Source organism: Sparus aurata, chromosome 11 (assembly GCF_900880675.1).
Source record: "Sparus aurata chromosome 11, fSpaAur1.1, whole genome shotgun sequence".
NCBI classification, from domain to species: domain Eukaryota; kingdom Metazoa; phylum Chordata; class Actinopteri; order Spariformes; family Sparidae; genus Sparus; species Sparus aurata.
In genome coordinates this window covers 24,195,509-24,223,150 of record NC_044197.1, presented here as the reverse complement: position 1 = coordinate 24,223,150, position 27,642 = coordinate 24,195,509, and the positions used below count along the sequence as shown (strand labels likewise).

General features: G+C 37.8%; 3 protein-coding genes across 3 annotated transcripts in view; 2 read left to right on the top strand and 1 right to left on the bottom strand.

Annotated features, from left to right (window-relative positions):
* The window catches only part of LOC115591392 (E3 ubiquitin-protein ligase rnf213-alpha-like), a 73,128-nt gene extending 60,857 nt beyond the window's left edge, over positions 1 to 12,271 (top strand). The window contains exons 57-69 of the mRNA XM_030433385.1: positions 1,363 to 1,516; positions 1,765 to 1,939; positions 3,135 to 3,223; positions 3,459 to 3,710; positions 3,938 to 4,067; positions 4,252 to 4,329; positions 4,610 to 4,790; positions 5,281 to 5,482; positions 5,786 to 5,863; positions 6,498 to 6,695; positions 7,931 to 8,020; positions 8,172 to 8,350; positions 9,940 to 12,271. Of these exons, the coding sequence (XP_030289245.1) occupies positions 1,363 to 1,516; positions 1,765 to 1,939; positions 3,135 to 3,223; positions 3,459 to 3,710; positions 3,938 to 4,067; positions 4,252 to 4,329; positions 4,610 to 4,790; positions 5,281 to 5,482; positions 5,786 to 5,863; positions 6,498 to 6,695; positions 7,931 to 8,020; positions 8,172 to 8,350; positions 9,940 to 10,096 (1,963 nt within the window). The 3' untranslated portion in view covers positions 10,097 to 12,271. The remainder of the gene's footprint in view (positions 1 to 1,362; positions 1,517 to 1,764; positions 1,940 to 3,134; positions 3,224 to 3,458; positions 3,711 to 3,937; positions 4,068 to 4,251; positions 4,330 to 4,609; positions 4,791 to 5,280; positions 5,483 to 5,785; positions 5,864 to 6,497; positions 6,696 to 7,930; positions 8,021 to 8,171; positions 8,351 to 9,939) is intronic.
* Positions 12,272 to 13,300: 1,029 nt separating this feature from the next.
* Positions 13,301 to 17,053, bottom strand: lsm4 (LSM4 homolog, U6 small nuclear RNA and mRNA degradation associated). The gene is made up of 5 exons (XM_030433384.1): positions 16,918 to 17,053; positions 16,367 to 16,408; positions 15,763 to 15,861; positions 14,655 to 14,835; positions 13,301 to 14,208 (listed from the first exon to the last, which is right to left on the bottom strand). The coding sequence occupies exons 1-5, from the start codon at positions 16,918 to 16,920 to the stop codon at positions 14,072 to 14,074; spliced, it is 462 nt and encodes a 153-aa protein (XP_030289244.1). The 5' UTR covers positions 16,921 to 17,053; the 3' UTR covers positions 13,301 to 14,071.
* Positions 17,054 to 18,405: 1,352 nt separating this feature from the next.
* Positions 18,406 to 26,722, top strand: LOC115590751 (pyroglutamyl-peptidase 1). The gene is made up of 5 exons (XM_030432127.1): positions 18,406 to 18,575; positions 20,504 to 20,556; positions 22,051 to 22,167; positions 22,833 to 23,065; positions 23,941 to 26,722. Exons 1-5 carry the CDS (start codon positions 18,542 to 18,544, stop codon positions 24,134 to 24,136), a joined length of 633 nt encoding a protein of 210 aa, XP_030287987.1. The 5' UTR covers positions 18,406 to 18,541; the 3' UTR covers positions 24,137 to 26,722.
* The last annotated feature ends 920 nt before the right edge of the window (positions 26,723 to 27,642 follow it).

The window sequence follows — 27,642 nt, the reverse complement described above, 5'->3', positions numbered from 1 at the left end:
TACATCATACTGACCAAATTTCATAAAAATCGGTGTAGCCTCTCAAGAGATATAAACTTCCAATATTTTTAGCGCCACCTAGGGGCCAAAATTCGCCAAATTCGCCTCATACAGAAATTTGTTCGTTAATAACTTGCGCATTTTTTGACCGAGCAAAATTGTTTTGATAACTTTAGATCAGGTGAAGAGTGTACGTGCCAAGTTTCTCGCAGATTAGACAAAATGCCAAGGAGGGGTTTGAAAAAGTAGGTTTTCTAGTTTTTGCGATTTTGCGAAAAAACTCTCTAGGCGGAAGTGGGCGTGGTCAATTGCAAAGTGATTCAGCTCCCTCAGGGAATCTGGGGATACAAGGTTTTTGAATGTGAAACATATGGTGTGGGAATTATAGGCAAAAACGCATTGGCCTAGGTTATAGCGCCCCCTGCAGGTAGATATATGTAGTTTTTTGTGTCTGAGTTACATGCAGGTGTCTGGACCAACTCTCCAAATTGCACGCCCTCCCTTGCACGGTTTAGCCTGCAGCACCACTTTTGGCGTGAGAAAAAAATCCTAGCACCACTGGTCCTAGGAAACGCATCTGCTTGCATATGCGTTCCCTCGGCCCCTCAGGCTTGGCCCCCTAATAAACTTATACTACGCTACAACTGGTCGAAAAACTATGAAACGAAAAACCACTTAGACAGAGGGAAAAACCAAGGCTACAAAACTAAAACTGAGCTTCAGCTGAGCTGAAAAATTAACAATAGAAAATCACTCTTCTTAAGAGGAAAAAAGGAATCAAAGAATACAGACGTGGACGCTCTTGGCATGAAACAAGGCAAGGACTATGGTCGAAGGCTGGAGGTACGCGAATGAACAAAATACTCTGGCAACAAGACAAGGGGAGACGCAGACTATAAGACACATCAGGGAAGGGGACACAGGTGGAGACAATCAGGAGTCAGGGAAGACGTCAGACCAGTAACACACAAGGAAGGGCAAGTCACCTGAAACGAGAGGAGAGTTTACAAATAAAACATGAAAATCACGAGACAAAAACCCCAAGACAGGACACCCCATAACTTTAGTATGTACCATAAATCACCACCCCCACAGTGGTGATTTATGGTACATACTAAAGTTATGAAACTTTGTCAAAAATACCCTTTAGTATTTTATACTTTAGTAAGAAAGCTGTTTCATTCAGAACATAATCAGACTAATATCATACATTTTATACGAGCAATGTGTGGATGATGAATTGTGAGTTCCTTTATTAAACCCATTTGACTATAGTTGTAGAATCAAATGTCATGTAGACTTACATTTAAACAACTCTCCTGTATTACTAATTGACTGATTGACTGACTGATGCTTTTTAAGGGATCAAACAAAGCCTGGCCACATCCTGGGAGACCCTGAGCTGAGAAACAACCCAGATGCCCTGGACACTAAAAATATGTCTCTGACACCCTTCACTCTGGTCAGGATGGTAACACACTTGGCAATGTTGCTGGGTGCCTCAGAAAAATCCCATGTGAGTGGATGAAGTTCAACTCTCAAAATTAGATATTTATATCTGCATCAGCACTTACTGTTTAGAAGCAGTTTCTCAACAGTTGACTTTATTGGACTGCAAGCACTAATGTTTTTTTTAGAACTGACATTAAATTTGAGATATCAAATGATTCTATCCAGATAAGGATCTCTGTGCAAGAAATATATGCATATAAAAACTAATCATTCTGTCCGATGTTTTGAATCTGACTTTAACATTGTCTTTAGTATTTCCAGCAAATTATTCAGCCGACTGTAGAGGATGCAAGTTCGTTTCTTGCTCTGCACATAAAGAAGGATCTGGATCAGCTGTCAAAGGCACTGGGAAGAGGATTTGATGACACTGTTACAACTGTTCACTTGGTGCTCAGGTCCCTGCAGGAGCTTGTGCAGGCCATTAACTGTAAGCCCACCACCAGTCAGTCACTGTTAAATAGTGTTTGTTAAAGCACATTGCCTAATCACACTCACACTAATTACGAGACCCTATTTGCTCTAATTGAATTCTAGTGTAGTCTCGCAAAGCCAGACCTATCTCCACAGCACCTGAGAAAAGTCTGGCTGCAACAACTGTCATTCTGGTATTGGTGGAACATAATCTTACTTGTTTGCATTTCTTTAAGCCAAATTCAGTCATCTCAGGCGTCACTCAATGGTATCCCTGCAAAATAGTGTCGGGGGGGAACTTGTTTTGCACGCTTGCAGGTGAGCTCTGGCATTTAAATGGCTACATCACAGCAATGAAAAGGTTAGAGCTGCTACCTTGTTGATGTTCACACTGTTAGTGACCAGGTTAGCGTACAGTAACTTCGCCATTTTCAGTGTGTAGGTTGCTTGCTCTAAGTTTGTTGTTGTTTTTTCACACAACTACAGGGGAAAACAGTAACACACAGCGATAGGAATGCCACCTGAAATAGGCACAGTCAAGTCACACTTTGTGTCAAGTCCCAAGTCAAGTTATCTTCTAGTTTCAGTGAAACAAATGAGATCAAACAAAAATGAATAACTTTTAAAAGCATCTTTATTTTTAATTGCTTCTCTATCGAAAAAAAAAAAATCTCTCCCGAACAGTTTTGAACAGTGAAATAACAGTGAAACACTGTTATGCCTGTTTGCCCAACAACTCAGTTACAAACAGATTCAGGCTCTGAAGCCGAATATGTGTGTAGATTTCTTGTTTCCACCTTCTAGCTGAATAACCATCCATGGATAGAAGATACAGTCTGAATACAGACAAGTCAAAGTCCTAAGTCAAATTACAAGTCTTAAACTTCCAAGTACAGGTCAAGTCTCAAATAATTTATTTTCAGTCAGACAAAGTTGTAAGTCGTCAAAACAGTGACTTGTGTCAACTCAAGTCCAACTCACAATGACTTGAGACCACATCTGTGAGATGATGGACACATAACCTACAACAATTTAAAAACTTTTAATTTTCTAAATTTGTAGGAAAAGCATTGAAAATTGTATCAGTGTGAAAGGATAGTAACATTTCTGAATATGTTTTAAAATTAAACATATCTTTATAGGTGTAAAGAAGATAATGTATTTTGTACATGATATATTTTACAAAATACCCTCTGTTTGACTTTGACTAGCTGGTATCGATCCTAACCTAACAACCAAAGCATCCAGAAACAAATGGGAGACTACTGTGGCTGAAGATATTATGACACCTCAGTTGAAGGTAAAGCTGTTTGCCATACATTTTTACCATTTCACATTGTTTTATCCGCCCTTGCAAGTGACAATGAAGCCTTTATATGCTTTGATTCATACATGATGTTTGTCCATTTACTTATTTGTAATGCATATGCGTATGCTGATATTTACATGGCTTTTTTTTTTTTTTTGCACAAAATTATATTTAACACTGCTGCAGTAAAACTCTCCTCCTACTACTCCAAATATGTTGTGCTTAGGATCTTGATCAACTGCTACAAAAAGCAAAGGGCTTCATCAGGACTGACTCCCGTCTATCTTCCAACTTCATCATGAGGGTGACCTATGGTGATGATTGCTCATTCCTGACGTCTCTAGCGCAGGGCTCTCAGGTCCACAGTTCAGCAGTATGGAGCTACAGGGAGAGGCTGTCACTGCTCAGCCTCACACACATTGTGGAGCAGCATGACCAAAAGGAGGAGCTGCCTCTTCTCTGGAGGTTCCTGCAGAAGGTAAATGTCTGTGAGATGTAAAGCTTTGTCACAGAATGACTTTGAATTCACCTCTCCATCCAACAGTTTGGTTCAGAGCAAGAAATCTTTGCAAGATTACTATAACGTTTGTTGTAGATATTCATTTCCAAAAGATTTACTTGATAATTATATTTCTCAGCATCCTGGCCATCAATGATTAATGATTATGAGGTGTGACTTTTAGCTGTTGTGTTTTTCTTGTTCAGGAGGGGGAAATTCGACAGATTAAGCACCTTCCAAACATCCTAATCCTGCTGAAACGCTTGGTGAGAGAGTTCCAGAACACATCTGACCAGGCAGTGGGCTCCATTGGAGAGTTCATTGATAAGCAAAAAGGTACAGCTGCAGTATCTCTGAGTAATGACTAGACAAAAGCCTTATTTAATACTCAAAATGTTATCATTTAATTGCCAAAATCTAATGGAAGGACTTCATCTTTGTGGAAGCATGGCTCATGGGAAATAAAACGTGTTTTTCTTTTCTTTACATTTCTTTGTAACCCAAACATTTCTGGTTTCAGGTAGGAGAAAGTGGTATGAAAACCACATCGACATCTTCCTTAAAACATGGAATCTGCTCAGAAATTCTGTAACCAGCAGTAAGTAAATCAGTTACCCTGCTCTTGATCTCCTTAAAAGTTTACCAGTGGAGGCACTCACAATAGGTGCTTTTACATCTGTCCTTGTCCACTCACTTATTTTGATGTTTTTCTTTGTCTTACAAAGCACATTGGCACAACTTTGACATATAAATGAAGTTGAATTTAGCATGAATTTACCTTAATGCATTAAAGCATTACTTGTAAGCACTTAATCAGTGAATGTATATTTATTTATTGTTATATTGAAAACAAATTTTATGTCCTCTTCAAATTACAGATGAGCTGAGGATCCCAGAAGTGTTTTGCAGCAAGGACTTGGACCTGGACAGTGACCTGCAGTACCTCCTGCCCCGGCGGCAGGGTCCAGGCCTGTGTGCCACGGGGCTGGTCAGCCACCTTGTGACGCTACACAATGAGATGGTGAACGCTGCTGACAACCACACTAAAGAGGAAAGCAGGTACAAAATATACACAGAGATACAAAAAACAAGCTTACTGAATTGTCCAACAGAGAGTAGATGACGATTTTTCAGTTTAACAGACACTGAACATACCAGCTATTTAAAGATTTCTTTCTGAAAGTAAAGACTAAACACTAGTAAAACTAAACTAAAACTAACTAAGTGAAAAATGTATTTAATCATAGCAGTACCGAGACATAAGTAGAAAGAGCACTTTTACTTATGCTTCTGCATATGTAATATGTAACAGGCAGCAATCATGCCTTCTGCTAGTGTGATTTATAAATCAGAAATTTAAGCATCTGGCCAAATATCATTTGAATCTTTTTTATTGATAGACAGCCACAGATATATTTTAGACAATTAATTATAACAAGTTTGCCGATAACAAAACATGTTTGCTGTACTGTGTTTATGCGTTTTGGTTTTGGATAATGAATGTGATCACATGCATAACAAGTTTATACTTGCATTATAATATCTGCAGTTACAGGGTGAGCGTGGCAGAGCTAACAGAAGAGCATGTGATCTGCTATGACATGGAGAAAGACCTGCTTCCTCTGGTTTTATCCAACTGCCAGTACAGCTTAGAACGTGGCCATGAGACGATATCACAATTTGACCTGCCCAGGATCCAGCAGCAGATCCTCACCCGCTTCCTGCAGGGAAAACCCCACATCACCCGCACAGTGAGTCCAGAAAGCCTGGTTTGGTTACAGAAAAAGAAAGAGGCATAAACACAAGTTCAGCAGGCCTGTGCAGTCTACTGTTGCCATGATTGTGCACTACCTTGGGTTCAGACAGGCAATGGAAAGGCCACAAAGGGAAAAGTGTGTATTTTCTAAGACAAAATCACAGACACTGAAACTGTTGCTGCAGATCGCGAGTAAATCACAGCTTCTTGTTCGTGTCATTATTTCATCTGCTCTGTGTTGCCTTACCTATTTTTCTGTGTTTCCCTGCTTCACTAAACTCACTGTGCTTTATTTCAGGGAATTCCCACTCTGGTCAACACACAAGACAGAGACTACGACACTATTTTCAAAGCAGTTAAAGGAAAAGTGCCTCAGGTAAATGAATAAACCTTCTACATTACTTTTGTACAATAGGCAGCTGAATTGTGACTAAAGACGACACATCATCATCACTTCATCATCATCATCATCAAACATGCCATTAAAGAAAATATACTAGATCTGCAATTTAGGGATTTTTTTCATTTGTTCAGTTGGGGCTTTTTTGTCTCGTAAATTCAGAAAATAGTGAAAATGTTTATCACAAATCACCAGAGCCCACAGATATTCAATTTATAATGACATTACACAGAAATAATCTCATGTGACAAGCTGAAACCAGAGAATGTTTGGTATTTTTGCTGAATAAATGATAAATACTTAAAATATGAATCGGCTGTTGCTAAATAATTTTCTGCCGATGTCAACCAATCAACAGCTATAACAGGATTGCACTGAACTAGGTTACAATCCAACGTGCATTTTCTTGACCATCAAAACAGCAGCATAAATGAACTGAAGACAGAGAGAACTTAATATTTGAATAGACAGCAGCAAAATAATAAGCTAACAGTGAAGGTTTGTCCCTGCGCTATTTAATGACATGAGCTTCATTTGTCATAAATACACAAGACGCATACTTACAGTAGTTTCAGCCTTCATTCATACTTACATACTGTTGTTCCTTCAGGTTGCTCTGTCCTCTCTGACCCGGAATGCCTTGTCCAGAGGGCTGGACTCCTACAGCGAGGTGTGTGAGGCGCTTAAGATCCTGGAGCTGCTAATGGGTTTCCTCTCAATGACTGGTGGTGATCCCATGATGTCGCTGGTCACCTACCTCCAGGACATCCTGAAGATGGCTGACCAGATCAATCATCACATACTGCAGGTCAGCACATATCCAGCCTCTTTCACCCAGGCTGGATACTGTCACAGTTATTTTATGTAAACTGACACTCTAAGATATCCATGTTAACCCACACAACACATCCCAAAATTAGCCTGATCTGGCAGCAGTGCTGAGCCCGCCTCCCACTTGCTGTAACCTCCACTACAGATCTGCAATGTAATTTTCACCAGTAAGTAGATGATTTGAGGGGGGACGAGGGAGGATGCTGTTCTCTTTGTTAGGAATATTACCAAAATGTGTCCAACTTGTAAACCTGACATCACTTTCCATCACCCTGAGGTGTTATTATGGGTCCCATTGCAGTTCTCAAAAGATGAACCCTACTTCGCCTGTGATTGGTGGGTTCCGTTAGTTGCGTTCTCTATGCCTGACTCGAACTGTTAACTGTCTCACACAGAAGCTCTGGTAATGTGTGTGTTTTTCTGTGTTTTTTGAGCTGTAGTTTTCTGGGTAAACACAACAATCTCTTCATTCTCTCTATGTCTCATCGTCCATCTATTGTCCAATCTGTAGTGCCTGTGGATATAACCACAATCCAGCATTGCTGCCTGGCAGAGATATGCACTAGTCTGTAACTTTGGAATTTATCCACTTGAATTGTCATACATTTTTGAAGGAATGAGGACTATGGAATTTGAGCAGTTACATTATAATATAGGACAGGCTCTCTTATTTACAAATATTCATATTGGCACCTGACTAATGTTTTAAGACATACTTTGCGAATCAAATGCCAAATCGTGAACCTATCCTTTAACAAATCATGACTATTTTTTCATCATAAATAAAGTAAAAGCAAAAAACTATTCTAAATGCATCTCTTAAGTCAGGCTAGTTTTATTCATATAGCCAAAATTCACAATCACAGTGCCTCAGTGGATTTTATAATTTGTTCACTGACTTTCAGCCTCAAGTCACTCCACCAACCTGAACAGTTATTATTGTAATTAACATGTGCACGATATTGTGCCTTTTCCTATTAACACAAAAATATGGATATTTTAAAGAGACAGAATATATCATTACTGCTTATTAAATCAGGTCAATCACCCAATTAAACATGAGTAAAATAAAGTAATTACCAAATATAACTCCATGAAAATAAAAAAAAAGTCTGAAGAGAGTATAAACTCAGTTCTTTAAAAAAAACCTTATGTGTATTTCTTGGGAGTGTATGGAACAGACTCTTTTACGCTGCTGTGTTGTTTCTTCAGGTTCTGCACAGATGCCACCTCAGACACTGTGTTTCTCTGTGGCAACTACTCTCCTCCCTCAAATCTGAAAACTTGCTCCGTCTCAAGAGGGTAAGTGTTGCTTTTGCCGAATGCTGGGTCTTTTTAAATGCAAAACAAGAGCATGATACTGAAAATCAATTAAAAACCTGGGCACGGCTCATCAAAAATATGTTGTCATTAGTTAATTTGTTCGTTCGTTTGTATTTGTTTCTTCAAAAAGGAGCCCTTTATGGGGTATCCAGATGAGTACCATATGCTGCTGACAGAAGAAGACAAGATCGAGTTGAAAACCTTCGTGACCAAGGCAAATGTGGACCAATGGCTGCTTGAGATGCACGAGTTCCTCCTGTTGCGTCTCGGCCGCCCGCAGGCCACAGCCGATTACAACCCATCCTGGAGGTAAATCTCTTGAACAGCTTCACAATTTTTCCTGATATTTTTCAATTTAAGGGATGAGTGATGCACAAGACATCTAAAATATCTGATTTGATGGATTGCTGCACAATTAAAAAGGCATCTTATCTTTGGTTTTGAATATTTCACTTAGTTTAAACATAATAATTACCTCAAGCAACAAGTAAGGGCTTAGACTACGTATTATCTTTATATCCATCCTGAACTCAGAATGTGTCCCGTCATGGAGACTGGCGGTTGTGATCACCTTGTGTGTGCATTTTAGTAAAAATCTGAACAGTTATATAATATATCATACAGTTTGAAGGGCCAGACCTGGAAGAAAATGATCGATCATTTTCCTTGCACCGGGCTCAGATTGGCCAGTCATATTTATTTTACAAGAAGCAGAAATAAGTAAGTTGAGTATCAAATGGGATGTGAGATAATCACTTGTGCTGTAAAGTATCAGTCAGTGTAGAAGGAAAGTGTTACAAAGTTACAGGCGCCATCCTGTGGTGTTTAGAGGGTAATGCACTGAAGGACTGCATTTTGAATTGGTAATCATTTAAGACACAGGCTATAACACATTCATTTAGAATGGTGAATAGACAGTTAATGCAATATTTGTGATGGATGTGGTGATGTCAAACCAAGTGAATACCACAAAAATATGGGCGTGTGCTCACATTATTAAGAAATCTACAGCAGGCTGAAACACTGCAACAGGACTGCGACATTTGACTTTTTACTATTTACTACAGACAACAATAGAAAACAGAAAGGGGAAATAGCAAACTTTTCCCTCTCCCTTTGCTTCCCTGTGCTATTATTGTTTTGTGCTGTTGTACACACAGCATTAGCAACAAGGTTACCACTAGCAGCCTGGCTTCAACTCCTACATCCCAGTTTGACCTAGAAGCTCTGGTTGTACTAATAAGTCTGACGGTTTTAGTAACCTCTTCTTCTTGAGCTAGTAGAAAGAATGTTAGTTTTGAACTGTGCTGAGTCCTGCTTGTAAGAGGAAACACTTATTAGCGGGGTAACAGACTTTGACACACCTCCAGCGCTCTTCATCGAGTGAGATACAAAACATAGACCAGATTGAAAGATGGAAGCATTAAGATCTATAACTTCAATAAATAGTTGTAATACGATGATTCCATGATGGAATACATATGTGATACTAACAGTGTAGAATAAGATCATTATGACAACTGAAACTGTGTTAGTGTGCACACTTTGTGAAACTTCCATCCATGTTCTTGTTGTGAAAGGCTGGTCAAATAATCCTCTCAAGATTTAGTCATCATCACTTACTTATTTAAGTCAATTTAAAGAAGTTATCAGGGGCTTCTAAAAGTAATTTAAAACATGGGTAATAGCTGTTGTTTCTAGAATTCACAGTGTCTTTGTTGTTAATGAGTTTGTCCAGTTAGTTTTTAATTGCTTCTCTTAGGTCCGTGAATTGTACCTATGTTGAAAAACAACTACTGAAGATGAAAAGGGAGGATGAATAGCAAAACATGGTCATTCATCTTGATTTGAAATGAGAAAGAAATGTGTTAAGATTTATATCCTTTCCTTTTGCTCAGTGTGAAAGAGGCTGTGACTGCTTACATGGAGCGTAAAGAAGTGGAGGTGCCTCCTCACGTGGTGGAAAGTTTTCCTGAAAATCTGCAACTCTCCCAGATTGTGGAGACCTGGAAATATGTCATCACAGCCAAACAGGAGTACCTGATGGAGGGATGAGTTTTGAGCAATTTGTAGAAACCAGAGGAGTGAGATTCCACTTTGTTTTTCAATTGTTTCTGTTTTGATTGATTTTCTGTGCTAATTATGTATGAAAGATGAAAAAATATAATGTTGAGGCTCTATAGAGACAATCAAGCATACCATGAAGGCCGATTGAACCAGAGTACCCGATGCCTTGAATATATAAATTTTTTTTAGTGTTATCATCAGCCAGCTGATCATTGACTGCATTTAATATATTATCTGTTTATTAGTTCATTTTTACATTTTTTGGATGAAGTTTATTTTACTCTTTGACCACCAAATCTGATAGTTAGGTAATAGATATTCATGGTGGTGTGATAACCTAGAAGAAAACATTTAGCATTTTATTATTAGTTCTCTTATACATTTAAGTATTTTCATCTTAAGTTTTTTTTATTATTATTATTATTATTATCTTTTTATCTCTGATAAAATTGTCAGTCACAGCTGAGGGATTTGCGTGGAGGTGATTGTAGTGTGTTTATTTGATATCGTTGATTCATTATTTTAAGTGTGTTTTGTTCAGTCAGACCATGTTTGATGTTACAGACATGGTCAAAATGTGTGACATCCCTTATGAGTGACTACAGGGAACTTGGATTTGTGTGAACTCTTTCACTGGAGTTTTCAGAACAGCTAACAGTCATCAAGCCTGTTAAGTCTTGAAATGTTATCAAAGAAAACTGAAGAGATGAAGTAGGATAAGTTAAGAGAGATTTGAGTTTATAGGTGAAGTTTTGGTCTTATATTCTAGAAACCAAAGGAGTTTGACTTAACTTTGTTTTGTTTTCCTGTTTTTATTGATTTTCTATGATAATTATGCATCAAAGATGAAAAAAATATAATGTCGAGGCTCTATAGAAACAATCAAGCATACCATTAAGACCGATTGAACCTGAGTACATAATGCCTTGATAATGTAAAGTTTGTTTAGTGTTATCATCAGCCAGCTGATCATTGACTGCATTTACTATATTATCTGTTTATCAGTTAATTTTAAATTTTTTGGATGAAGTTTATTTTTACTCTTTGACCACCTAAACTGATAGTTAGGTAGTAAAGATATTCATGGTGGTGTGATAACCTAGTGAAGAAAACATTTTTGCATTTTATTATTAGTTTCTTATACATTTAAGTATTTTTATCATCAGTTTTTTTATTATCTTTTTTTCTCTGATAAAATTGTCAGTCACAGCTGAGGGATTTGTGAGGAAGTGATTGTAGTGTGTTTATTTGATATCTTCTACATATTATTTTAAATGTGTGACATCCCTTATGAATGACTACAGGGAACTTGGGTTTGTGTGTTCTTTTCACTGGAGTTTTCAGAACAACTAACAGTCATCAAGCCTGTTAAGTCTTAAAATGTTATCAAAGAAAACTGGAGGGATGAAGTAGATAAGTTAAGAGAGATCTGAGTTTATAGGTGAAGTTTTGGTCTTATATTCTAGAAACCAATTTAACTTTATTGATTTTCTGTGATAATTGTGAATGAAAGATAAAAAACCTGAAGGTTCCAGACTAGGGAAACAGTCAAGCATTGCAAGAAGACCGATTGAACCTGAGTACATGATTTCCTGAACATATAAAGTTTGTTTAGTTTTATCATCAGCCAGCTGATCATTGACTGCATTTACTATATTATCTGTTTATTAGTTCATTTTTAAATTTTTTGTTCAAGTTTATTTTACTCTTTGACCACCAAATCTGATAGTTAGGATATACAAATCTACATGGTGGTGTAATAACCTAGTGAAGAAAACATTTAGCATTTTGTTTTCAGTTTCTTATACATTTAAGTATTTTTATCTTAATTTCTTTATTATTATTTTTATCTTATCTTTTACTTTGATAAAATTGTCAGTCACAGCTGAGGGATTTGTGTGAAAGTGATTGTAAAGTGTGTATTTGATATCTCTATCCTCGATTTTTTGTTTTACGTTTTTATGATCAGTTGGACTATAGCATAGCATTCAGAAAATCATGGTCATGATGTTTGATGTCACTGAATCATGAAACAAATTGAACCATAAATATGTATCAAAAGGTGTATCTGCAAGCATTGAATTATCATATGTTATACTTTGTGATTAAAGAATGAATTAAAATGTTTGCATTTGTGTTAATCAATAAATCAGCTTAAATACACGTGTGGTCTGAGACATCATTAGTCATGGTGAAAGTATATATTGTCAAAATGTTTTCCTCCACCAAGGAGATCATGTTTACATCTGTGTCCATGTGTTGGTTGGTTCATTGGTTTGTCAGTAGTATTATACAAAAACGACTGAACAGATTTCCACAAAACTTGGAGGGTGGGTGTTGTCACAGAACCCCAGTAACTTAGATAAAAGGGTGGATTTAGGATTTTTTCTTTGACATTGCAAGATATAGCGTTTTTGCCATTTTCCATTCTAGCTTTTAATGGGACTTTTATGAATAAAATGGTCAGTAAATTGAATAAAAGTCACTTTTAATTTGAATCTGATTCAAGAAAGAAACATATGATCTGCTGGTCCAGTCTCACAAAGTGTATCTCTCAAACTTTCCATTACTGAGCTATAATCTGGTATTTTTTACTGTGTGAGAAATTAGATTCTGATCATTCAGATCAGGGGGGTTGTAATCCAGTTCATCATTTCCTTTACATTTGAGTGTTATTTTCCAAGACTTCATGAAAACAATGTCTAAGATTTCACCACCAGAGCAATAAATAATCTTAAATATTGGTCCCTTTCAAGATATTAAAGGTTTTATGTGAATAAAGTACTAGTGCCTTTGTTACAGTAAACACTAGCTGATCCTGAAAAGAAACATTTTTTAAAAAAAGGGCGGCACAATATTAAATAAAAAAGAAAGATATAATCACATTGCCAATATTTTGACAAATATGATTGTGAAATTGTTGTTGATGATTTTCATATCACAACTTTCATGTCTAAGTGAGAGACCTATTAAAATTGTAATGTGACATTTGTCAGTAGAAACGAAACATTGCAGCTCTGACTTGGATGTTGCATATCACAATATTTCGATAATTGTCCAGCTCTAATTTCATGGATACATTAAGTGTTGCTGTAAATTATAAAAGTTTGATTCAAATTGTTTTAAATAACAGATCCAATACTAGCAGTTGAATTTTTAGACCGAGGATCAGTTATAGATAATTAAGACGACTTAACAAAACTTGTTTTATTCTCATGTTCTCATGTAAATAAATTACAACACCGTCTTTTGTTACAAAAATAAAATGAAACCCAACCAACAAGACACACGTTGGACTTATCCATTTTAGACTTAGGAGTATGAGTATCTTTTTTTTTCGTCTGGAAATCCTAATGATCACAATGTGTCACCTTACAAATGGTTTAACAAAAGTGTTATTTTTTTTCAGAGACTGAATTCTCGTCCCCTGGCTCGCAATCTACTGCCGTGATCGGACGCACAGCAGAGCAGACAGACAAAATGGTTTCAAACCACAAAACATTACAAACAACACAAAAATAAAGAGCAAGTTAAAAAATAATATTTTCATGCAACTGAAGTTGGGGCTGGGCAATTTCTTTACCATGTAAACTGCAAAAAAACAAAAACTAAACTAAAAACCTCAGTCCAGTGTACCAACTGATGGATTTGGGGATAATACAATATGACTTATTATACAAAATGTTCTTGCAAAGTTGTAATGAAACTATACATTGATACTAAAGGAGTCTGTCAGCTGTGTCTGATACACTGGTCATAATAAAAAAAGCGACTTACAAATACTAAAAAAACAAAATTCAGTGCAAAAGCACAGTTTCTCTGAACTTCGCCCGGTGTGATTTCTGCATGGTCAGTCTTAACAAACATCACCGCAGAAGGAAACACCAGAGAGTTCATTTTATCTTCGTGTAATGAAGGAGTAATTGCTCTGAGTTTGTGTTGTTGAAGGTGTTATGTTGTCCATCAGTGCTGGTTCTTCATTCCCTGTGGTTTGCCCATTTTCTTATCCTGCTGCTGCTGCTGCTGCTGCTGCTGCTGCTGCTGCTGTTGTTGGCCCCGACCAGGACCGGTCATTCCTCTGCCACGGCCACCAAACAGACCTACAGAGAAAAAGAGAAGATAATTATTGTTCAGACAGAGTTCCATTGCCTTTCCACCCTTTTTTGGCTTTTATCCTTTACTGGAGTGGACTGCTTAGAGAGTGACAGGAGACTGGGAGGAGAATGGCAGAGGACATGCAGCAAAGAGCCACAGGCTGGAATCAAACCCTGCTGATGATTCAGTACAGCCCGCTGCCCGCTCCGCTAGGTGAACTATAATGACAACACGCACCCACTGAGTGTGGAGATGCAGATCAATGGGAAATGTATTTATCTAACTTATAATTGTTTTAGGATAAAGGCCTGATGCTCTTAAGAGTGTGCCAAGTTACATCTGCAGAGTTTGGTAACAACCACAATCAAACATGCCGATATTCACGTTATAATAGTGAGATACAAACAAAGGCCACTGCAGATTGTCCAATCAGCAGAGTGTCTCCGCTCACCTCGGCCAGCTCCTCCTCTTCCTTTGCCCTGCTGTTTGTTCTGCTGGGTGCCCCCACGTCCGCGGCCCTTCGACACCACCTCCTCCTTCACCATGTCGATGATCTCGTCTGGGATTCGAAGATACTTGATGGTGCTTCCTCTGATGTAGCACTCAGGCATCCTCCAGAACTTATCTCCATCCTGTCAGAGGAGAGTGGGGCCGTCAATGAGTCAAATGTCACTTTGACTTTTAACAAGCTGGTTTGTTATCACATCTTTTAGGTTTGTTGAGGATCTTTGTGCTATGATGTATTTTTTATACTTGTTGGGTGAAAGTAACTGCCAATTTTTGTTATCATCTTGATTTCCCATTTTGTTTGTTTAATTATTTATAAGCCTAAATGAATTTCAGTTTCCACTCAGTTGTTTACTGTCATTTACCCACGGTCATTCTGAAACAAGATAATAAGGGACCATTGCACAAGTACAGTCTTCAATTCTACTCACTCAGTAAAACACATGCTTGACTGAATAATCAATCAACAGAGGGGTAAATGTTTTAAACTTTGATAGCTGGCCAATCTTGTCAGTCAGCTATTAAGAAAAAATGGCAAACATTTCATGGTAATAGCAATCCCAATGGAAAGGGTTGCCGTTTCTCAAACAATGTCTAAATGAGTTTTTCTACTCCGATTGTTATTCTAAAATCACTGAATGACTGAAGTGACAGTTTTCTAAAATTAGGTCGAAGTGATTATCAAAATAATAATTTTTTAGTAGAAACCATAGCAGCATATTTGTTCATTCGAATAGTTTTAATTGATGACACCTGAAAATTAGCATTGAGAGGAAGTTTTAACTAGAAGCAACCGTAAAAAAGTACAAAAAGAAAACACAAAAGGTACTACAACAAAACAAACTGATGATAGAAAACCTTAAATGTGTATGCTATGGAGTGTTTGCTTAAAGCCTCCCTGCTTACTGGCCATAATCCTTTCTCGCCAGCCAACAGGACACTCTGCAAACAACACTGACACCTACAGCTATGCATTAACATTGGACCATAAAGATGTCTACTTCCTTTCTCATTAGTGACCACAGAGAAGTAAAAACAGGGCTTGGCTTTACCCTCGAGGTGCAGATGACTTCTCTCAGGTTGATGTTCATCCAGTTGTCACAGCTGACCAAGTGGCCGTTGTACGTCTCTCCATTCTTCAGCTCCACCAACTGAGGAGAGGTAAAACATGACAAACGGCCGGCAGTATTAGAATACTAATGACAAAATACAGGACGGATGACAGAAGCTACACACGTTTTTTCTCGTGATACAACCCTGAAGACAAAGCAAATACAGGCTACACAGATTTCGCGTTACAATGTCAGCAACAAGGTTGGAGGTAGTCTATCAAATAATGAACTTATTTAGCCTGAATGTAAAATAAAAGTCGGCTGAAGCTGCAGCAAATAGAAAGTGTGCAATATAGAGTAGGTTAACAAAAAATGTTACAGACAGCTAAATCTATAACTGCTTATAGGTTGTTCTTGGACAATAAACCGATTGTATGACATACTAAAAATTATGTTTCTTTTGGAAAGCAATTTCTCACTTAACACTATCTGGAAGTACACTTTAACAATGATATACAGTTTAACAGTTATCATCGATACATGTGCCCATCTACAGCGCTAACATATACTTATTGAAAGTAGTAAGAACTCAGTGCCTCCTTACCATGGGATGGTTCTGGGCAGTCTTCAGCAGAGATAGTGGAAGCTGCAAAATGAAAGAAAAACAGGTCACGCGTAGGAACTCACCTTCCATTAACAATAAGTGGTTACATGAGAAATCCCGACTGCACCATTCACCTTCATACATAGACACCCCTGCTAGTCTAAGTTGGCTGCTACTAACCGATGTTTCACTTAGTAGCCGTTATTTGCCACTTCTAACGTGAATGGTACGTATTTGAGCGTCATTGGCACTACCAGTTTGAAGTTAAATACGCTTTTATCACCGATCAGCACGATACCTAGGTCTCCTGTAGCTGCATGTTATATCTGCATTTACTTCAAAACACTCACTGTGTGTCCATGATGTTAAATGTAGCCAAAAAAAAAATAAAGCTAGCGGCTAACGCTAAATAAACTTGGCTAGCGTACCGAGCATCATTTAGAGCCAGCGTGACAGGGCTGCTAACACGGTTAGCATTAGCTGAGTGGCAGGCGTGCTACTGAAAATCTAAGACGACGATTTACAGCTGAACACTGCAGTTAAATACTTACCATTGTGACAGTATCTCGTTTTGACTTTTTATGTGTCACTTGCTGTCTTGGCCCTGAAATTACACGATTGTACCACTTCCTGTGCTACTTCTTCTACTTCCGGTGCTGCGCTGCGTAATCATGGCTGCTTATAAAATGCTGCCCTCTACAGTCAAGAACACTCACCGCGCAATAATTCAGAATATCAACAAAAATACAAGATAAAGAAATAAAGCAATTAAAAAGGAATAATAAAGGGACATGCCCATTAATATATCATTAAATCCTGAATTTCTTTGTGCTATTACTCTTTTATTTCGTATTCAGTTTTTGCACCGTTTAGTCATTTGTTTGATTATTTTCAATTAATTGTCCACTAAGTTTATTTGTTTATTGTTCATTTTCTTATTATGTCATCATCAATATATCAACTTTATTTGGTACCTGAGCAAGGCACAAAAATGGAAACAGGTTGCCAAGGAGGGTTTCACAAACGTGAAATTAAAAAAAACAAAAAATAAAGAAATTAAAAAATACAATACCCTATGAAAAAAGTACAATCAAAAAAAAAAATTATCAGAGATATGGTTATATAAACGTTATATAAAATACATTCTTTAACAGTTTTTAACAGCCATCTTAACAGTGTAGTTTTTAGTAGACTGTAGGACGCTCACTAATAGGCAAGGCAAGTTTATCCAGATAGCACCATTCAGGCTGAAGGCAATTCAAAGTACTTCACAGAAACATGAAAATGCATTAGAATAAGACACTAAAACATTAGGAACATTTTAAAATTGTATTCAAAGGCAGTAAAAAAATAGAGTAGGCAAATGAAAAGTTACAGATTAAAAAGACATAATGAATCCAATTTATGAACAGTAATGTTATAAGCCCTTATTTAAATGAGCTGGCAGTTTTAGCAGACCTCAGGTATTCAGAAGTTTGTTCCACAGGTGAGGAGCATGGAAACTAAAAGTTACTTCACCTTGCCTGGTTTTGATCCTGGTTTTCCTGGGAAAACTCAGGGTCAGAATAAAGGGTTTTGGTTGAAACTTTCGGACTGATGAATATGAATCTTGGCTAAAATGATTATAAGGCTGATGAGGATGCTTTTTTTCCCTCTTTGGTTCTGTTGTAATATATGCATACATGTATAGATAGTATATACACGTCCGTTTTTTGTTTGCATACGTTTTTGTTTTTCTTTATTTATGTTTTATCATCATCATCATCATAATCATCATTACATTATCATACAAAGCAAAAGCAAGCAATAAAAGAAAAAAGAAATACACACAGTAGTAAGTACAAAAGTAAGTAAAATGAACAAAAGAGAATCAAAGATGTGTTTAAGAGAAAACAAAACGTTTTACTGGTTAGCTCTTGTTATAAGTTTAAAGGCCACCTCCCTTGTCTTATTTATGATGAGATATTTGTGTTATGTCAACATTACGTCACTAAGAGTAATCAACGACTGATTGGTGACGTGGTCACGTCGCGCCTAGCGTGGCAGTTAGCGGGGAGGTCTGACCGGCTTTATTTGTCTGGCAGAAGGAGCCGACAGCTGTGGAGGGCACCGACTGCCTTGACGGTCCTGGTTCACAAAGAAAGACCGAAAACAGCAACGTTGATAGGACGGGAGATGGATAACAGTAAACGGACTGTGGTCGTTACAGGTTTGTCTTCTTTTTTTCTGCTAGCGTTGTCGTTTTCCTCTGGCGGACTGAGCAGCAGGGTGAAGTGGAGGAAAAGTTGCAGAGATGACAGCTGCTGAGCGTTAATGGCGTCAGGCTGTTACCCCCTGACTCCACGGCAGTTGTGCACAGTTACCCAACTAACGGAGGCGTTTTGCTTGTGGCTGTATCTGGTTAGATTGGAGGCTAATGCCAAGCTAGGTGAAATTATCTATTTGTAGTTGTTGTTGTTGTTCTCTGTCTTTCCTGAAAGGCCATACCAAACAATACACGGTACATCTTTAATCATTAAAGGGCTAAATATCCACCATAATTCACTAATAACGGAGCCTCTGTTGATAAAATCCGTACAGATCTTGCAATTGTGTAATTCTTTGCGAAACACTTTAATGATATTAACGTGGACTACATCCATAGATGCTGTAATGAAATCAAAGTTATCTCAGACTGTAGCTTATTGCGTTATGTTATCAAGATATCAAAGCTATAGCTATTAGCAATCACTTTTTTATCCTTCCCAGATTTAATAAACAACAGATGGAGCATGACTAATGAGGGAGAAAATGTCAAGGCTCTTGCATCTATGAAATTACCCTCAGATTGTGGGACCCATTGAGTAATACAGTGAGGGTCCTGTAGTTAAAGTAAGATCTGATAATCATTTAATGATCCCCAGAATTGAAATACTAGTGTACTACAGTTTTCTTCTTGATGTCTTTGTATTGTGAGTTTCATAGCAGTTGGACTTGTTTTCTACACTTTTACGCATGTGGTGTTTAAGTTGTATAAAGTACCAACAACCAACCAGTGATTTGATCCAGTTCCACTTTGTATCCTACAGTATTTGTTTCTGTTTTGGAGCTCATCTGTTTTTCTCTCTAATTTGCTTGCGCTGCTTTTAATCATTGTATGAAAGCCTGCGCCTAGACCTGTCATTTTCAGCTGCTTCCTATGCAGTATTCTGAAACATTAAATCTGTGGAGGATAACAGAAGCTGTGACTTGGTGTATTCAGACACAAAGGGGTGCAGAAGCTCGCAGTCGCAGCTGATAGAAGATGTGTAGATTGCATGGGAACAGCACCTTCACAATAGTGGGCCGGCTGGCAGCTGCCGGCCCCTCGCTCTGCTCCTTTTCACCAGCCTGTCAGACAGACTGATCCCCCCCCTCCACCCAATCCCCAGGGACCCGCTGACCCTTGGAGGGGTGGTGGAAGGGGATCAGTTATAGATTCCTATATAAACAAGCCAGAGAGACTATCCATTGGCTGCTGCAGTGATTTTATAAGTCATATGGAGTGAGGCATTAAAGGATTTTCAGTGAAAGTGATTGATTTTAATTTGGTAATTCAAGGAAAAGAGCTTCCTGTAGCACTGCAAAAAGTTAAACTGCGTAAACTCTAAAAACAAAAACATGCAAACACTTTTGAGTTAAACATCACATTTCATATTTAAGCTATAAAAACATCACAGAGCATGCAGTAGGACTCGCTGTATTACCACAGTAAGAAGGCAGCTCATAGCCTTGTGGGAGTGATGCCACATTCACATTTGTTTCTACAGAATTAAATGCATTAGCATTTGCTTTCCAAAAATATTTTCGAAAATAGATAATTGTCTAAGGCATCCTGCGAGAGATAAAATTGCCCTATGATTACACTGAATCTCACAATCCCTCAATGTAGATTAGAATAGTTGCTAAAAGATGTTGATGACAAGCAACCATAGAGATAAAAAATCTGGGTACAAATGGGATGTTTAAAAACAAAAAGAGATAATAATTAACATTACAAGCACAACTTTGAGAACAGAACGTGCAGTTTTTGGTGGATCTGCCTAGAAACCAAACAGATTCCATGATGATTAACATGTCACGCAGTGCAGCAGCTAAAATAACGTGTATGTTTTGCAGGTTTTGGACCGTTTGGAGAGCACACAGTCAACGCCAGCTGGGTCGCAGTACAGGTGTGTATCACTGCTGTTTTTATGGCTATATTCATGGTTTTTCTTTCCTGTCGAATTAAAATAAATCAAACAGAAATCAGCCTGAGGTTCTTATTTTAAAACAAGACTGTTGTAATTGACATTTTGATTACATAAAATTAAAAAAACTAAATAAAATTTCTATTTTTGTAGTAAATAGTTTGTGTAACCACATTTCTGTTTCATGTTGTGTTCTTGTGGTGGTCACATGATGCTCTAATGGTCACCGGCCGGCTTCACACCATGCGGCAGTGTGTCAGAGGCTCTCAGCATCCTACTGGGGAAACTGCATGTGGGGGATGAGGGTAGCTGTCAGGGTGTCTAGACGGACTTGATAAGGATATTAAAGGCAAACAAAAGGCCGCTTTGTGGTGGGGTCACAGACGTGGTCAAACAAGCCCCTTTTCAATACAAGTGAGGGTCAGTGTCCAGGGCTATTTGTCCTGCAGGGACATTGGGGGAGGTGTTGGTCTGCTGGCTGTGACTTTGACAAAGATTTGTCTTACTTATAATATGTACGATTGCATCTTTTATTTCTTGATTTTCCCATTCTCGTTGGAGAGGTGTGACTATTGCAGTTAAGTGCTCCACTTTGCAGTTTCAACTTCAATGCAAAATCAAGTTATTTTGAAACAACAAGGCTAGTGAGAGACATCTGTGATTAAAGAAAAAGAAGCGAAGGAAAAATGTAAGGAAATATTTTGCAGAAAGATTTGCTTCCATTGGCAGCAAGAGTGAAGAGAGAAAAGGCAAAGAAAGCCATCAGTCGTGCCATGCTGTTGCTATTCTACAAAAGAGGAATATAGTTCATAGTTTGCGAAGCTTATTTACTGCAGTTTTATAACGTGTGTTATTATCTGCACTCATGGGTCCTCCTTTTAGCCTACTTATCGTTAGCGAAGACTGTAAGATTTCAGTTTATCAGTTTCTTTTGATCATAATTGTATCTATGCACGTACAGATAAATAACAAAAAAAACAACAGCAACAAAAAAATAGACTGAAGAGGTGTATGCTGAAGTTTTAGTTTATGTTACTCACACTTTTTTACAAATCATATGAGCAACTCATAATTTAGAACTCTATACACAGACCAGGTGCTGTGTGCAGCTTGTTTATTATCAGGTTATGTGTGGGTTTGTTTTGTATTGCTAACTTTTCATAGTACAGTGCTGCAAAAAATGCACCACTTGTCTCCATGTTGTTTTTAAAATATTTACTAAACCTTCTTGCTAGTCTATAAATTGTTGATTTTGGAGCTTGCTAATGATGCATGCTTTCTACCAGCGTTACCTTGATTCTGCCTAAAACAAACTGTATTTAATGACAAAGAATTTCATTATATCAACATCATCATCATTATGTTAACTGGAGAATAGGTGAATGCATCCTTGAACCACTGTGAACCGCACTGTGGCAAATTCTTTTTCAAAATGCAGGATTTTAGCTTTAATGTTTTTGTTTGCCCCCCCGACAGGAACTGAAGAAGCTCGGACTGGGCAGTGAAGTGGACTTGCATGTATCTGAGGTCCCTGTAGAATATCAGACGGTCCAGAGTTTGGTCCCTTCGTTATGGAAGCAGTATCGTCCTCTGGTAAGAGGGGAAAATGGTGTTTTACTATATTCAAATCATTATTTTCTTGAAGGTGTGCAGAAACTTGTACACAGGTATATTGAAAGAAACTAAAACGATCTCTGCCTAAATAAGTAAACCAGATGGAGATTGTATACTCTGTGTTTGGTTGCGTAGTTGTGGAAAATACCATGAACATGTCGGGGAAACTTGATTGTCATAACATCTATTCAGTTAATGTTCAAACATTAATAGTCCAATATCATAACACATACTCAGATTTCACATTTGTAAATAATGCTGCATACGCAGATAAGCCCCAGTTACGAAATGAACGTGGGTGTCTCTGTCTTTGTTTACAAAAATCTCAGATTCTGCCCATCCTGATGTAAACACTGATTATTAATTTTCTTAATATCTTCATCATGGAAGTGAGATTTCCAAAAAGTCTGTTTACGCAATTTAACATGTGTATGAAAGGCAAAAATGCACAGAAAAAGCTGTGTATTACATGTACATGTACACACACAACATACACATATGTTACAGTCACACTTCAGGTTCAAACAATCACAGAAGTAGGAGAGAGCTATAACTAGAGCTAGAGCTATAACCACAGATATTTTGTGATTAAAATATTTTTGAGTTTCATCATGAGTGTTTATATTGTTTCCTTTCTTTGCCAGTTGGTAGTTCATGTCGGAGTCTCGGGTATGGCCACCACTGTCACACTTGAAAAATGTGGCAGAAATCACGGCTACAAAGGCCTGGACAACAGTAGCTTCTGTCCTGATTCACAGTGTTGCATAGTGGGAGGCCCGGACTGCATTGACTCAGTTATTGACATGGAATCAGTCTGCAAGAGAGTGACTGCCTCAGGGCCAGGAGTGGCTGTGTCCGTCTCCAGAGATGCCGGAAGGTAATTATGTACTTTTTTCAGTCAGCATCCGCACTTTGTTTTGTCTTTCACCTTTGGATCACATGCTCCAACTCCTGAAGGATATAGACATTCATGTCACTCTGTTAAACACACAAAATAGCACACGGTGGTAGTCTCTGCATGGTGAGGTGAAATTATATGACAGTATGACAGACAGCATTGGTTGGGGTTTACACTGTGATGAGATGTCCCCACCAGCTAATAAGCTTGTGACAACACCGGCAATACCTGGTAGGCTACACCTGCTTTTTTATTAGAAAAGACGCTCACTATCTGTAGAGTGCTGTGTTAACTTCCTGCTAATGCAAACAAAGCATTTGCTATTGCTGCTCCTTCACATTAAAAGCATTTTCTAGGCATTTAGTGAGTTTAGCACTTACTGCCATCATTCATTAAAAATGTATCTACAGAGCAAAACAACACGATACTGGGGCTGTTATTTTAAAGGGATATTCCAAGTTTAATCCATGGTCTAAGTCACCGTGAAACTGTGTTAGACTCCCTCTCGATAGATCAAGGTAGCAGACCGCTAATTTACGGAGTTTTATCAACCTCAGAAACGACCGCACGACAACAATACACTGCAGTAAATGGATCCAAATATAAACCGCCACCAAAAAGCCACAAATAATGCTCAGAACAGCACCAAACTTCAGCAACAGTACAAATAGGGTCTCAGCACATAGTTCGGGGCATCTAACCTCCGCTAGCTTAGACCATGGATTAAACTTATACCGGAATATCCCTTTAAGGTCGGAAACATACATAATGTTGCTTTAAACAACACAGTAGTGTCCTCCGTTTAACACACCTGTCCATTCATTTATGTGATGCTGTGCCCTCTTCCCTATCAGGTACCTCTGTGATTTCACCTACTACACGTCTCTGTACCTGAGCCATGGTCGCTCTGCCTTCGTTCATGTGCCTCCGCTTGGAAAGCCTTACAGCGGGGAAGACCTGGGCCGTGCGCTGCAAGCCATCATCCGGGAGATGCTGGAGCTTCTGGACCAGGCCGAGGAGAAGATCCACTGCCAGCAACACTTCCACTAAGTGACCTCCAGATGCCTACCAGCCTCTCCAGCCTTCACCACATAACAGAAATTGCACTTAACCACAAGTAGCCAAACTTCTTTTTTTGTTTTTTATTGTTGTCTTCCCTTGAAGAAGAGGAAACTTCAGTGTATAGCATCTTTTTGGTGTTTGTTTCTCTATGTCTTAAGTTTTCATTTTGTTAGCCCTGTTATGGTTATGTTTAAATATCTCCTGATGGTGACAAGATAAAATTTGTGTTTTCAGAAAACCGGTAGTCGCGCTGTCAAGTAGGCTTTTGTCCCACTTCCAAGTAACATATAATATTCTGATTTGGGAGTTTATAATATGTGAAAAACTAAAGGCTCACTAAGAAAACACAGAAGCAAAGTGCAGCTCACATTTGTTTATGTGCAGAGGGTCTGTAATGTGGCAGATATTACAACCTATAACTCCAAATGTGACTCCTATTATTGCACCTTATAGAGTTAGGGTTATTGAAATTGTTATAGAAGTCACATTTTGGGAAACTGTGAATATACTCTGCAGTATTTAACTTTTATAATCCTCAAATTTTTAATTCCTTTCAGTTGAAATATGTTTTAATAGACTGGTGTTTGCCCATCAGTGTCTATGGAATGATTAATGTACATGATACATTATGGTTTAAGTAGAAAGGTTGGGCAGAAAACCACACTTTCTCATTTCTGTTTCCTTTAATTATGTTCTAACTGTTTCACACCGTATGTTGTATTGTTTCTCCTTTTTCTTTATAAGAAGTTGTAAATTTGCCTTCTTTTACAAAGGTTATTTAAATCAGGGAACGGGTTGGTTCCAGCTCACATTTCCCCCAGTTTGTTGGCCCAATTCTGACAGAAAATCCCCCAAAATCCACCCCACTGAGATCTGGCCCCAGGCTGTGCAATGTTATATTATAGATCTCAAGTTCAGTGATTAAGTTTTAGGTTTGTCAGAATTTTATTGTGGCTGCACAGTTATTTGAGAAAATATTGAGCCTTGCAATTATACTCCTAGTTTAGTGTCCTGTTCTAAATCTAGATTGTATATCCAGTTATATTCATTTTTAAAGAACTGAAAAAATAGAAAATCATTTTTCTCTTGCTCATGAGTTATTCACAGGATTGTGAAAAGAAACTGACATCACTGCTCCGGATTTCTGGGTAGTGAAATCCTTTTACTGAGTGGGGCAATAGTTTGTCAATACGCTGATCAAAGCGTAGCTTCACAAAGATGCACAACTTTTCTTTTATAGTAAAACTGTGAAAAATTGCAATTTGGTGCAGCATTTAGCCCAAGTTCTTCTTTTTTCTACAATTGTGCGGCCCTGACGTTTATTCCTTGATTAAAGCTTTCTGTTTTTCCCTTCATTGAATCAGATATAGCTGCTTATTTTATCTGAGGATTTGATTTGATGAAGTTGGACTCTCATTTGAGTCAGAGTTGGGCCTGGACTTTATTTTCTGTAGCACTTTCTTTTTTTTTCCCTCCTTAATCTGGACTATGGACAGCAGTTTTTGTTATGTGAATGCTTGTCTCTTGTATTTTTATTTCCAGTCACTTTAACCTAAAATTTGTAGCTTTCCAGACATACACATGCCCATTTTCACCCCTTCCCCTCAGTGATTCTAATTATGTATGTGAGGTATGCATGATCGGTCAGTTGTGCTTTATTTTTCTGAGCTTTTGTGTGTTCTGACCTGTTGTCTGTGATGGTGCCACTCCCACACATAAATGTTCTGTTTTATGGCTTTTCTTTATGGATTGTGTTCTGTTTAAGGGTGTAGACCAGCATTTCCCTGCCGGCTGAATCGTCAGGACAGCCCATGCCACCCAACACGGATTAAATTTGATCCATTTTAAGAGATTTGATTATTGAATGGTCTATATTCTGCTACAGCACCTCGTGTATCTGCAGAAAATGTATGTGTCTGAGTTTAGGCAGTAGAGTTAAAGTCATTATTTTTTAGTAGTGTGTTTCAATTAATTGCTTTTCAGTACCACAAAGTAGCATCCTGGAGCACTGATCTGAACAGAAAACTTCCTCTCAGACCTACATTTTATCTTGGCAGTTGTCTTTGATATTACACCTTGGTCATGTGGTTGTAAAATCTTTTATTAAATTGTTGAAATGTTGGGTAGGTTTTAGTTCTGAGTTTTTAGGTGCTGATATTTTACTGTGTGGCTTTTGTGAGTGCTGAGAAGTGAAAGGGTTGTGGAGGAGCCTGCCCCTAAGAGCCTCAAGTTTACATATGAGGTGACCTCTGACCCTGACTCTCTCCTGTGCCTTGCTGTTGTTTATGAAAAGGCCTTAAAAATTCTCTGCAGTTCAGTTCAAAGATATACTACTGATGCTGTCCAGTCAAATATGTGGCTACCTCAGAAATACTTTTTTTTTTTTTTAATCTCACTGTGTGCTCTGTTGTACAATAACATTATGGCTCTGTGATTTACTGTGAGATCTCTGTTTAGGGAGAATCCTTTCACAGGTGTCTTCTGCTTTTGACATTAATAGCGCACTGTTACAATAAGTAAGGAATATTGGCTCTGTAAAAGGGAAGGCTTTGAAATAAAGACAAAGGATTACAAGTCTTGGTGTCTTTTATTACAACTCTTATTTTTTTCCACTACTCACTAGTTGCACCGAATGAAAACATATATTGTTTTGTCACACAAAATTGGATTGATCCAAAGTTTGTATAGTCTGCATAAAAGGCTGAGAAGATGATGATATGGCCCTATAATATTTATGTAATGTTTTAAAACTATATTGCAATACACAGTATATACCTCAATATTTTGAAATCTCCTAAATCAGAATTTTAATGTTTACAGAATCAATGAGGTAAAAATACAAACTCAGATATATGTTGTTTTTTTTCCTTAACTGAATAAACAAGATTTTCTCAGTGAAAAAATAAGTTCCCCAGAACACTGTTTGAAGCTACAAGGTGGCAGGGTCTCCCAAATAAAAAAGTGTGAAATTGTTTTGTCCTACAAGGTCAGTTTGTTTATGCAGTTTCTTCAGTCATGAAAATGAAGAGTTTGTTTATTTAGTTTGTTTTGGCATATATATATATATATAAAAAATTATAAGTCATATATATATATATATATATATAAGTCAATCAATGAAGATCTTCCTCTTCTGATTAAAATTTCTTAGTACAAATATTCGTATTGTTGAAGTATTTTGAAAAAATATATTTGATTTTGTTGCCCTGTCCCAGAAATTATGAAGTGCTTACAAGGCTACTTTTAAAAAAATATATTGAGATGTATTTGTGTATTACAGCAAAAATAGAAGATATTGCAACATCTTCCTCTGATGATGCGGTCACTGAGGGCACTTGAAGACTTAAAAATGATGCTGGAATAACATAAGTCCCCTGGTTTTGGAGTGTTGGATAGATGGATAGGATAGGATAGGATGGATAGATAACTTTATTTATCCCCGAGGGGAAATAAGGTCATCGTAGCAGCAGTACAATACAATCAGAAATAAAAAA